The sequence below is a fragment of the Perca fluviatilis genome, chromosome 17, assembly GCF_010015445.1.
Source record: "Perca fluviatilis chromosome 17, GENO_Pfluv_1.0, whole genome shotgun sequence".
In the NCBI taxonomy this organism is placed as follows: domain Eukaryota; kingdom Metazoa; phylum Chordata; class Actinopteri; order Perciformes; family Percidae; genus Perca; species Perca fluviatilis.
In genome coordinates, this window is record NC_053128.1 from 8,576,384 (window position 1) to 8,589,516 (window position 13,133).

A 13,133-nucleotide genomic window follows, 5' to 3' on the forward strand; every position below is an offset into this window, starting at 1 on the left:
AATTTTTTTTTTTTTTTTTTAAACCTAATATAAACCATTAATCCATGTTATGAATTTCAGCTCAATATACCAGTGAAAAAAATAAATAAAAATGTATTGTAAAAGACAAACAGGCCAGATAAGTATGAGATTTTATTCTTGGTGGGATTACATCAACTCAAGACAGGTTTGGTCACGGCATTTGTAATCATTTGGAAAGCTGTGAGACTGCACCGGCATCCGATGGACAAGCTGGCCTCCAATTCCAGTGAAGTGGTTTCAGAATTTCAGAAAACCGAATTTCACTCTGGTCCACACAGTGCAAGCAGGGCGCTCTCAAATTGTTCCTTAGTGTCCCTCTGTGAAACAGAGTCAAAGATGTGCTCAGCTGAAATGCTCTGATAATAGTTATATTGTCTTTTGTTTCTGTACTGAAAGAGTAAAAGACAGAACATGAAGGCAGCCATTCAGGAATATTCAAAATATTTCATATGCACGTCATTTTACCCGTATGGCCTCCTGTAGGCTGACGCCATACATGGCCTTGTATTCCTGCACAATCTTCTTCAGGTCGACTTCAGAGCGGCTCACCAGCACCCGGATCAGTGTGTTCTCATTTGTGCCGAGGCCCTGTGAACATGTAGAAAACATGCAAATCTCCTCACTCTGCAGGTTTACTACACACTGCGTTTAATCAAGTGTTCTCATGCAATATTTGTATATCGGGTAAAGTGATGTACCATACTAAGTCGGTGTACGTTTGGTTGCATAGCCAATCCCCACAGTTAAGCAGTGTTTTACAGAGGTTGATGATATTTATGGTGACCAGTCCTCCAAAATCTGACATTTGAGAGTCAGCTGCAGAACAAGGATTCATTTACAAGCTAATTTCTGATAAGTAAAGTCAGTTTGACATATTGTTTGCATGTGGATGCAGAATATTATGGCTGACTTTAAGGGATTTAAACTACTTCAAAAACATTGCCGAGCAGGCATTTGAAAGAAAGACAAATACGTTAAGACATTTTTTTTTACAAATGACATAAGCAAAACTGGAAATGAAAACTACATTCAACACACACACATACACGCAGTAAGTAAGAGATATTCACACACACCTTCATAGCATGATGGAGCTTCTCAGCGAAGAAAGCCGAAGTGTTCCAGGAACATTTCACTACAAGTTAAAGAGACACATACACAAACATTCCCAGTGAAAATATGCACCGTCCATATGCTGCTGTGTGTGACAGCTCACGGTGTTCCTTTATTTACTTTGATAATGTTTTAGGTTAAGGTTCAAGGTTTGTTGATAGGTCATGGTGTGCTACGCTGGAGACTAGAATGTGCAGACCGTATCATTGGAATTGGGTATACCCAGTGTTCCACTATGTTGTTTCATGCACTTCTCTTCACTTGTACGGACAATTGTTTATTTGTGCATTTCAGTTTTTCTGGTTCTTTATGGACACCCTCCTCTTTTATGGCATGACTGCGACTTTTTGTTACACCCTTTTGTCCAACTAGCTGTGGAAGTTAAGCATGACTATGTCTGTCAGTCCGTCCACAATGTCTTTTTGGTGGACTTTGGTGACCCTCTGACCTTACCTTCAGAGTAACCAGGTTGCCAAATTTCTAGGATTTCACTGAAATCCTAGAAATATCAAAGTCTAATGGGCAGGCTTCCATAAAACCACCTTCAGGACAAACAAAATGTAACAACGATGAGTTAAAAATCAAGACGTGTCAAGATTACAACCTGTTGAGATTTATGCAATTTTTTTTTATTTTTTATTTTTTATTTTTTTAAAAACAGCCTGATTTCACTTGTTTGACTTCAGACGTCACTACATCTTCTTAGTTTATTTGAAGAGATTTTCTATTTAGTTATTTTAATGCAATTCTATTTTTTGGCCCTGAATTACTCTCCATGACGTTTCTCATTCATACTTTTTCTATTGTTGGCTGTAATGTGGATAACTATATCGCAGCCTGTAGTCTAGTTAACAGCTTCTCCATATAAACAATCAGTCGAGCAACACTAGTCCATGCTTGTTTCAAACTTTAAAAGGTCCGATGACATGGTGCTTTTGGATGCTTTTATATAGACCTTAGTGGTCCCCTAATACTGTATCTGAAGTCTCTTTTATATAGACCTTAGTGGTCCCCTAATACTGTATCTGAAGTCTCTTTTATATAGGCCTTAGTGGTCCCCTAATACTGTATCTGAAGTCTCTTTTATATAGACCTTAGTGGTCCCCTAATACTGTATCTGAAGTCTCTTTTATATAGACCTTAGTGGTCCCCTAATACTGTATCTGAAGTCTCTTTTATATAGACCTTAGTGGTCCCCTAATACTGTATCTGAAGTCTCTTTTATATAGACCTTAGTGGTCCCCTAATACTGTATCTGAAGTCTTTTTCCCGAAATTCAGCCTTGGTGCAGAATTACAGTCACTAGAGCCAGTCCCACAATGAGCTTTCCTCAGAACATTCCATTTCTGTGTCTGTAACTATTGAGGAGGAGAGAGAGAGGGAGGGGCAAGGTGGAGGGTGGGGGTGTGGCCTTGACCAACTGCCACGTTTCTTGTTTGAAAGCCATGATGTCTCTCTCTCTCTCTCTCTCATGGGTGGGCCAAATTCTCTGGGCGGGCAAAGCAGAGAAAGGGGAGGTAACCTCACTTGTTATGACCTCACAAGGAGAAGATTCCAGAACAGCTCATCTGAGCTTTCATTTTCTCAAAGACAGAGCAGGATACCCAGGGCTCGGTTTACACCTATCACCATTTCAAGCCAATTGGGGACCATAGGCAGGATGGGGGACACTCCTATTAGTGTTAAAAACCTCAAAGTGAAATTTTCATGCCACGGGACCTTTAAATATTCCTGTATTATATTGAACTATTACTGAACGTGCAACAATCACAGTTAAAGTTTGAGGAGGAAAAGCATCCTTATGTTATTTATTAAGAGATTAACACTTAAAAAAAACTCAGCTAATCAGCTTCATCCAGACTGCGGGGGTGTGCTTTGACCAAAATTGATTAACAGTGGCCTGGCAGCATAAGTAAACAAGTGAGAAGAGCACAGACAAAAACACACACACATACAGAAATCTCATGTGTAGGACCCCAAATGGATTTCAGGGCCTTTTAAAGTGCGTTCCACATGCTCCACAAGCTCTGAAAGAATTCCTTATTCATAAAAAAAAAACAAAACAAAAAAACAAAGCTGATCGATCATGAAAGAAACGCAGAAACCCTCCTTACCAATGTCAATGAGACAGTCTTCAATGTCTCCCTTCAGCTCCAGTTGCAGGGCTTTAGGTAAAGTGATGTCACTGGTGGTAGCATACTGCTGGAACGCTAACAGGTAAACAGACAAGCAACAGGTATTCATGGGTAACGGCAGCTTGTCAGACAGAAAACAGGTTTGTTTTGAGATCATTGCGTATACCTCAAACATTTCTGGAATTTAAAAACAAACAAGCCTTTAGCTGGTTTTAAAGGATGTTGAGACATGAACTACCAGAATTCATACATATATACAGTGGTGTCAAACTAATTTTTTGTTCATGGGTCACATACTCCTAATTTGATCTCAAGTGGGCTAGACCAGTAAACTGCCACAGTTTCTTGTCAGCTTGAGGTTGGCAAACGCAAGTGGTTTCTGCTATGAAAGCATTCTAAGGACATTGTAAAAAAAAAAAAAAAAAAAAAAAAAAATTCTTATGGACCCGGGAGAGAGGGGTTATATTTGAAGAGAGAAAAAAAAAAAAATCATAGATAGAGATAGATAGATAGATAGATAGATAGATAGATAGATAGATAGATAGATAGATAGATATATAATAATTTCTAAGATTAAAGTTGTGACTTTGCAGCTGGGTTAGCTCAGTTGGTAGAGCCGGTGCACATACTGTATATAGAGGTGTGTGCACCTCGACGCAGAAGGTCCCGGGTTCAAATTCGAGCTGTGACGACTTCCTGCATGTCTTCCCCCTCTCCGCCCTTTCATATCTAGCTGTCCTTTCAATTAAAAGGCTGAAATGCCAAAAACACTTACAAAAGTAAATAAAATTAAAGTGGAAAATTTGGAATGAATTAATTCACACTTTTCAAAAGTCATCCACTGGGCCTGATTGGACCCTTTGGCGGGCCGGTTCTGGCCCATGGGCCGTATGTTTGACACTCCTGCTCTAAATAATAGGGATGTAACAACGATTAGTTAAAAAGCAAGATGTGTCAAGATTACAACCTGTTGAGATTTAAAAAAAAAAAAAAAAAGAAATAGTGATTTTTTAAACAGCCTGATTTCACTTGTTTGACTTCAGACGTCACTATGTCTTAGTTTATTTGAAGAGATTTTCTATTTAGTTATTTTGATGTGGGATTGGTTTAAAAAAAAAAAAAAAAAAAATTAATTTTCTATTTTAGAATAAGCAATTTCAGTTGGACACATCTGTTATTTTGCAGTCAATACAAATAAGGAATATTTTTCAGTCATTTGTCTGCAGCTCATCCGGTTAAAAATCCTGAGAAAATGTTATTGTGAACTTAAATTTGTAAATTCAAATCGTGAGTCGAGTGTATGGTTACATCCCTACTAAAGCAACATTCAGCCAAAGTACAAAAATACACACACACACACACACACACACACACACTAAAGTATGTAGCGCAGATACATGGAGCATTGCTATGTTGAAAAACTATGACTGTGTTTGTCCTGGTACCTGAAAGAGTGCACTGGTTCCACGTGTGTGTGTGTGTGTGTGTGTGTGTGTGTGTGTGTGTGTGTGTGTGTGTGTGTGTGTGTGTGTGTGTGTGTGTGTGTGTGTGTGTGTGTGTGTGTGTGTGTATTTTCTGATGAGTCAATGCTAACAGTGGAAGCAGTCACCACCCATTTCAGGCACTCACTTTTGCAGAGCTGCGGCGCGCTGCGCATGGTCAGGATGTCGATGAAGGCAGAAACATTGGATCCTTTGATCTTCTCACCCGCCTCAAACAGAATCTACAGAAACAAGACAGGAACACGCCATTACCTGTTAATACTGTTCTCTAACACTTCTGCATGAATGAATAAGTATTATTCTATATTTTTCTTACTGTCAACAACTGATCCTACAAATAAGTATTGTGTGTTTACCCAAAGCCTGAAGTTTCTTCTTCCTCTGTGCCATAGAGATCCATTATTGTCCAAAAAACTATTAAAAGCATGTCAATGAGCCACACGGTTGCACCTTTGGATATGTTCCTTCATTACAATAAACACTGGTTTAGTTTTGACTCAACCCCAAACACGCCGGCCCGCTGCAGGAAATGCGCCCTAGAGCACCAAATGTGTAGTAATCCACTGCTGAAAATAGTCAAAAACGCCAATTATAAAGTAGTTGTTTGAGATATATTGACGTAAGAAAAATACCAGCCTTATCCTTAAATAAAAATAATTAAAAAGTACAGCGTTTTAAGTATTTTATTACCTAAAAATCTAAAATTTAAAAGCCTGCACTGCACTTTAAGGCCGGGACACACAGGGCCAATAATCGGCCGTTGGACAGTCTGGCGAGGTCAGTGACTCGAGTCTGTTCGGTGTGTCCCGTGCCGTCGTCCGTCGGGGGGGCTGTCGGCGTTCATTTTGGCCGACCTGACGTGTTCGGTCGGAGACAGGGAAGTCAGGACTCACCCGGAAATGGGGAGCGGAATGAGCGTGACTAGAGTCTCTCAAAATCTGACGAAGATCTTTTAAACTGACCTTCGTTGATCTGAAATGAAGACAGATTCAGCAACTGCACGGCCTATTTCTCACTTAAAATGTTTTCAGAAACCTGTTTCGGTGAACTATTTTAGTACAATATGAGATCGTATTCTGAACGGCCGCCATGACAGTCTGGCTTTGAATTTCCAGAGAAAACAAACCCATGTGAAGCGCTGGTCCAATCAGCTGCCGGTTATCATTTCTTGGGCAACATTACAGAGTAGCGCCACCTGCTGTTATGAAGACGTATTACGTTTCTCCAGTCAGTGTCGCCTCAGTGTGTCTCGAGGCAGTTTTTTGGACCTCGGGGACCCGACTGATCATCTCGACTGACTTTTCTGTCGACGGTCGGCCGTCTGGCGTGCCCCCGGCCTTTAGTTCATAATGGAGGATCATACTTATGACGAGCCACAGGAGGAAAAAAAAAAAAAAACGAAAATTGGCCTTTTGTCATAGCTTCTTGGTACATTGCAGCTACCGTAGTTGCAACACGCATTTGAAAAAGCAAGGCGCTAGAGAGCACTATTCGTTTGAATGCAAACGACCATTTCACCGCTTGATGGGAGAAATTCCTACACAGTGTACCTTTTAAAAAAGGTGATTTTCCTGATTTTACCTCTGCGTCCCTTTTGGCCAGATCGTTGTTGACTTCCGTGCTCTCATCTTTGGTTGCTTTCAGCATGGCCAGAAGGGCCGCGGTGAAGTCACCGCTGGTCTCCAACTTAATAACTTCCTCCAGCTCGGTTTTGTACACTGGAGGAACAGAGAACATTTCAGCACAAAGATAACTGACATTCCAATAAGATAAATGGAACAAAGTGTGACTGCAGCGGGTAAAACTGTTGTTTAGAGGCCTACAGTCGTCATGACTGGGTCATTACAGAGCTGCACTGTCTAAAGAATTCAGTGTTGGGTTTCTGCTGCATGCACAGAGACACCAAAGAGGGTCAGGTAAATACATAAACAAGTTATGTAAAATGTGAAAACCTTTTCCACGAACTCAGAGCTCAGCTTGTTCGCCAACTAATAACAGAGTAGCAAACCTTCTTTGTAGACCCTCTTGAGGTCTCGAATCTCTTGGTTTGTTCTTGTTGCCAGAATCTCCACCAGGATGTGTTCACGGGTGCCCAAACCCTGTTGGAAGAGAGAAAATGTTTCGAGTGACCAAATCCTAAACATTTAAGGGTAACAATACTTCTATAGGAATCTTTAAAACATAATTACAAACAAGCATTAAACATATTAGGGATCAAACTGATAACTACAGAGAGTAGCACAGTCATGGAGAGTGACATTTGGAAACACTCGGGATATTTGGTAGATAAGGCGCTGATATTTACCTTTGTGGCCTTCCTGAACAGGTAGGCATCAAAGTGAGCGGGCGTCGAGATCAGAGCCAGAGCCAAATCCTCCAAATGTGAGTGGAGAGCCGACTGCAGAGCTTTATCCAAACTCTGCAAGACACACCAAGGCGTCATGGGTACATTGTATTCATGGCATTTCAAAAACAGACTAAAGCGTGTTTTACAGTAACCGCAGCCCAGCTGGCGTTACGGCATGAAATTGCTGTAACTATTTATACCCGCGCTCAGGACTCCGTTTCCTTTTTGTCGTGCGCTGCTGAAAAAAAATTAAATAAAAATGCTTGCACGCCATAAAGCGGGTGCGCCGGCAGGATATTACGTCATTTTGACATCACGATTGCGCCACCTTGGATGAAGCTAGTATAATTCACCTTTAAGACTGCTGCAGAAAATTAAAACCATAGTGTGGGTATTTTTTTTTTTTATATTACATCTGCCACACTGCCTGTTTTTGGTACCACCACTAGGTGTGCCAAAGTGAGAAATTCTACAGCTAGCAGCTTTAAAAAGCAAGACACGGGTGTGTCTATCACATGATTTGATGAACCATCTGTCTATATCACACCCGCTATTGTGGTTTTGAACAAACAATCGCGGCAGTCACACACCTAAGTCACGCCCGTAGCTCCTGACCGGACGCTGATTGGTTCAGTGAGCTGCTAGTTCAGACACAAATGCACGAGGTTCAAGATGGATTTCTGTGTCATGTGTGATCCCACAATTTTCACGAGATATCGTCATCTTGTGATCTTGCGTGAATCCAGCTACCGTGCAAGGTAAGTCGCTGTGGCCACAAGTAGAAATTACAGGGTAGGACCACATTCAATTCCTTTTCATGAGATTAGCTTGAGTTAATTACTTTGAAAGTGCTCATATTATGCTCATTTTCATAATTGTATTTAGAGGCAAGAGCAGAATAGGTTTACATGGTTTCATTTTCAAAAAAAAACCCTTATTTTTGTTGTACTGCACATTGCTGCAGCTCCTCTTTTCACCCTGTGTGTTGAGCTCTCTGTTTTAGCTACAGTGTGAGACATTTTACTTCTGTTCCATCTTTGTTGGGAGTCGCACATGCTCAGTAGCTAGGTAAGGACTACTAGCCAGTCAGAAGCAGAGTATGAGGGCGTGCCACGCTAGCAGCTAGGCAAGCATTAGAACGTGTGTTACAAGGTGACCCACGTTTGTCTCTGAAGTAAAAGGTTGGACTACGACAGACAAAATTATGAATATCACCAATCGGTCTTGGTGTGGCCATAGTGGTCGATTGGTTGGGGTTAGGCATTTGACCTTGAGTGGTTAAATGTTGCTTTTAAAAAAAAAAAAAAAAAACCTTATTCAAAAGGTTAATCTATGACATGCTAAAACATAATAGCCTGTAAACCAGACATCTGCGAGCTCATGTTTTGCTCTTTCAGATATGGAGCGGGTTTATTTGACCATGAGAAACGGATCACTCACCTGCCCAGTGGACGCTTCATACACGGCCTTGATCTTCTGTCTCTGCTCGTTGCTTCTCTTCACCAGGATGGCAAAGATCACATCCTTGTCCAATTCTGTGAGGGATACGTTGTGCTTTACTTTCTTTAAAGTGCTCAGAGCACAGCCTCTACGGCAGAAATGTGCAGTCTTGAAAGAGGTGTCTTTTGAAAAAAATTAAAATAAAAAAACTCCTAGACTAAGTACTTTTAGAATGATGAAATCCAGAAGGGCAGCTTGACTTTCATCCTGTTTAAAATGGCTATTGTTTGGAGGAAACATTACGCACATTTTAATTGTTAGAGTTCTTTACCTTTAAAATTGTACACCATCTGCAAAAAAACATTTAGAAACAAGCCACACTTAAAAAAGGCACATTTTTAAGGGTTAACACATACTTTTAATGGCGCTCTGAAGAGTGGAAGCATCACTTGTGGCGTCGAATTTCGGATACGGGGTGACTGTTCCGTAATAGGGGGGTTTGGGCTTATCCTTCACCTAGAACAGCCAGAAGTATAGATTCTTTTAAGGAACTCTGGCTGACACAAACCATCAGGAATTTAAACCTACACATCATTTCAGTTTTGATTCATTCCAGTTTCAACAAAGGGCAGAGTCACACAAAAGGATGGCAGAGCTACAAATGGCTGTCATTTTATATGAAAAAAATAAATAGAAAAAGGTGGAGTCTGTGATTCTAATCTAATACACAATTTGTCAAATGCAGCGAATATCTGCTCTGTAAATGGGAAACAAGGTGGCTCGGACCAAGCAACACAACACTATAGACCTTTTTCACGGCAGACATGTTGACATGTCATAGTAGGACAAGCACAGGTGAATTCAAAACCATTACTGATGGCTGCATTCCACTTAGGAGAGGCCCTGGTGTTGTGCATGCTGACTCACTGAAATAGCTTAGTGGGACACTTGATGGAACTGAGCCATCGTTAAGGTTATCAATTTCAGCTGTGCTTTTCCTGCTATGACAAGTCGGCAGCACTGTGGCTCAGGGGTTAGCACTTCTGCCAAGGTTCTGGGTTCGAATCCAGGCCGTTCTGTGTGGAGTCTGTGAATTTCATCCCATCAGCATGCTAAGTAACTAAGACTACAGTTGAAAATTGGGCAATGGTAAATCTGACACACAGCCTACTATTGTTCTGAAGGAGTTTGTTTGGGTGTTGAGCTTGAATATCAACATTCTTTCTCCAGCATCGCAGACTCCACCTTTAAAAGGAATTCCCAAATACTCAAGTGTTAGCACCTAAGAAAACTAAATGTCCAGCTTCTCATTAACTTCCACATGGATGTTAGATTTAAAACTTGTATTTAAACTGCAAAACTTTAAAAAATAAAAAATAAAACTGGAGGGTGATCATCTATTAAACCAAACTGCAGTTACCCATCAACCAGGTGTATCCTGCTCATGTCTATTTGTAGTTGGGGGGGGATCTGCTACTCACTGGGATGATGCTCTTGTCGGGGTCTTTCTGAGGGATGACATGAGTGAAGAACTTCTTGAAGAAGGCCATGATACTTGGCTGGAAAAACCTGAAATGAAAATGATCGCTGTATAGAGGGGGAAAAAGGAAACAAGAAAGAAAAACTAATAATTCACAGTTAATTCAAATAGGTATGCATATATTTTAACAACCAAACACCTTACCTGTGCTACTGCAGACGGTCTTCCCACCCCGGGTTAAAGACCTCAGGTGTTCATCGCAGTATTTAACTCCCTCTGCAGTGTCTCCACCCATCTCTGTGCAGATGCCAATCGTCTGCCACCTCTCAAAGGCAACATTCCTGCGAGGCGACAGTAGAGGTTTGGGGCCCTTCTGACAGGTTGGGTGACTCTTCTGTACCGACTTGTATTGTACATGTCTAAGCTCTCCACCCTTTAACCAAACACCGTATCATTCACACAGACATTGGTGATTTAAGCACTCCAAATACTAACCTATGTGTCGCGCCGGCACTGGGCTCTCCCCTCAGCCACGCCCACTACCCCATTCTCCACTCAATCAGTATCATCGTTCACTATCCCCGGCCTCTTAGCACTCCTCACATGTTGCCTGTTTCAGCTCGTTAACCCATCTACAAAAACCCTCTCCAGTCCTCAGTTGTTGTCTGGTCTGGTCTCTACATGGCATACAGGCTCCCTTAGTATTGTCGTGGTAGCGTGTTGCCAGATCTTCCAGTGTTTGTCTCCTGTAAAGTTAAGTTGATGGTCTGGGCTTTTGTACTACTAAGTTTGTTTGAGCAGTTCAACTAGAAGTCTAAGTTTTTTTTTTTTTTACACTGCCTTGGGCTCCACTCTCCTTTGCGATCTCCTGTGTTTTTTTACCTCTTGGACTCTCCCTTGTTTTTTGATACTGTTTTTGACTTTTGTTTGCCTGTCAAGAACCTTCATTAAAAACATTTGGGTTTTATTCTTTGTCCTGAGTCTGAGTTTGAGACACTATGACTGAACCGGATGTTCCACATGTTTCTCTTGAGCTGATACTGCTGAAGAGGAGCTCATCTGATTTCATCTAGTAATGCTCCCCAAGACCTTTTAAACAGATAAAGGTCTTGGGGAGTATTACTATATATGTGTATATAGTAATAAGTATTTTGTGAGGGAGCTGGGCCAAGTCTGATAAACTCCCTCAAGTGATGTCGCTTGAGTCAGCGGGTGGATTCCCAAGACTCTTATTTGATATCTCCTCGCTTGAAGCGGAAGTCGTTGTGGTCCGTCTCAAAGCTGTTATTCCTGCCCCGAGGAGCGAGGATCGAGGATTGAAGAGCAAGGATCGAGGAGCAAGGATGGAGGATTCAAGAGCGAGGAGCTAGGAGGAAAGGACGTCTCATCCCTCTAAAACCACATTTCCTTGTTTTCTCTCTCCTCGCGTCATTTCCTCAGGACGCGAGGAAGGAAAGCAATTGAAGGCGACATGGATGCAATTAAAGGACCTGGGACGTACCTAGTGTCAGCTGGGGCCGAAGGCTACAAGTTTAAAAACCATGGTAGCACGCTCCTCATCGCAGATTGAACACACTCATCTTGGCTCTTTATGTATCAAGACTGGGGATGTAAAGGACCTGACATGTCTACTTTATGACATAAACTATGAAAACTTGACTAAAATAAAGTAGGATTAAATACAATTTAGAAAGAAAATCAATGGATATAAACTGCTGCTTTACATGTGTTATTAAAATGTTTTAAACTTTATTTAAAGTCAGAATCATACCAGTCAGTGTAAATGTGAGAGAAAACTAAAAAGCATGAGCACAGACATGAGCACACAATAACATGTTTCTGTGAGTATTATATATGTAAGCGAGATGTCTCGATATATGGAAATAATATACAAAGTGGATATTATAAAAAATAATTATTTTCTATATCAACACCCCTCAGATTAAAATAATTATTGTAATATTGTCCTTATACCATGGCCCAAAGAGAGGAGTCTGTGTTTGAACTTTACTATTCTATTTCCTTACTTGTACTTTGAAACATAGAAACTCCCTGCACTTTAATTAATCTGTTGCACTGTTGTCATTTGTCTTTACTATATTATGTTAAATTTTTATTTTACGAGAAATATGTATACAATTTATACAGAGCCAGACAAAATAAATCTTGGTTTAAGTTTTTCAAGGTTTTCAGCCATATCTCAATTTCTTCCTCAGCAGAACTGTTTGCTGGGTTGTCATATACAGTTGATGATGACAACTGAGAAAATTCCTTTCATTTACAAAGACTGTGAGATAGCACCAGAAAAAGTCTCACATATTGGTTATGTTGCCAAACTATTGTTTCTAAGAATACAACTTTTTTTTGCTCCAGTACACTGACTACTTTGGGCACAGAAATTTCCTTTGGAATAAATAAAGCTCTATCTTCCTGTATCTGATCTAATCAGAAGTACAGTTGCTATGGTTACCTACAGTTTAATATGAATTAAACACTGACCAAGGTGTCCTGATATAAACCGACACTATACCAGCCAATCAAAAATGTATATTTGAAGGGGCCATGGTAATGTAAGCGTAATTCATTTTAGACTGTGAGCAATAGCAAATCAAGTTTAGACAATGTGGTAAACAACACATATCCCACATGTATGGGTCCTAATCTCGCCCGAAAAGGCCCAATCTGCAATCCACCTTGGCCCCTTTAAGCAGGGCAGACTCTCAACTGTATTTAGCTATATTGTCTGCATCTCTGTTTCTGCTCTATTCTTTTATTTTATTCATAGTAGAATTGCAAAAAATAGTGCTTCCTCTTTTTTTGAACATTAGTGAGGATGCTGTTGTCTTATTTGAATAAACTTTATCAAAATTATCAATGGACAAAACCAACTGGAGGTTCCCTGCTTACAGTATGTTCAGTGTGAGCACCCGCATCAATTAATCCATACAATGTGAGCATTAAGGGGTAACTCTCGCCAAAATGCAACTTTAGGTCTTTTTGTGAATGTACCCGTGTCAAACTTTCGTTTAAAAGCATGTTTAGGACGGAATCGGCACTTTTAAGATTTACCGTATTTTCGGTTTTTAGGTCAAATG

The 13,133-nt window shown here is 40.6% G+C and overlaps 1 protein-coding gene across 2 annotated transcripts; it reads right to left on the reverse strand.

The window, feature by feature from the left end:
- Positions 1-119: 119 nt before the first annotated feature.
- On the reverse strand, positions 120-10,426 carry LOC120546028 (annexin A1-like). Of its 2 annotated transcripts, none has more exons than XM_039780771.1 (12): positions 10,243-10,426; positions 10,040-10,127; positions 8,975-9,074; positions 8,559-8,653; positions 7,077-7,190; positions 6,780-6,870; positions 6,353-6,489; positions 4,899-4,992; positions 3,249-3,344; positions 1,098-1,156; positions 487-609; positions 120-338 (listed from the first exon to the last, which is right to left on the reverse strand). In XM_039780771.1, the coding sequence occupies exons 2-12, from the start codon at positions 10,106-10,108 to the stop codon at positions 282-284; spliced, it is 1,035 nt and encodes a 344-aa protein (XP_039636705.1). In that variant the 5' UTR covers positions 10,109-10,127; positions 10,243-10,426; the 3' UTR covers positions 120-281. The 2 variants fall into 2 exon arrangements, with proteins under 2 accessions (XP_039636705.1, XP_039636704.1); XM_039780770.1 differs by having other exon boundaries at positions 10,040-10,145; positions 10,243-10,424.
- Between the last annotated feature and the right edge of the window lie 2,707 nt (positions 10,427-13,133).

Coding starts and splice junctions, on each gene's coding strand:
- LOC120546028 (XM_039780771.1), bottom strand. CDS start 10,108: ATGGCCTTCTTCAAGAAGTTCTTCACTCATGTCATCCCTCAGAAAGAC. Junction 7,191..8,558: donor ATGAAGCGTCCACTGGGCAG/GTGAGTGATCCG, acceptor TGTGTCTTGCAG/AGTTTGGATAAAGCTCTGCA. Junction 610..1,097: donor AGCTCCATCATGCTATGAAG/GTGTGTGTGAAT, acceptor ACATGTTCACAG/GGCCTCGGCACAAATGAGAA.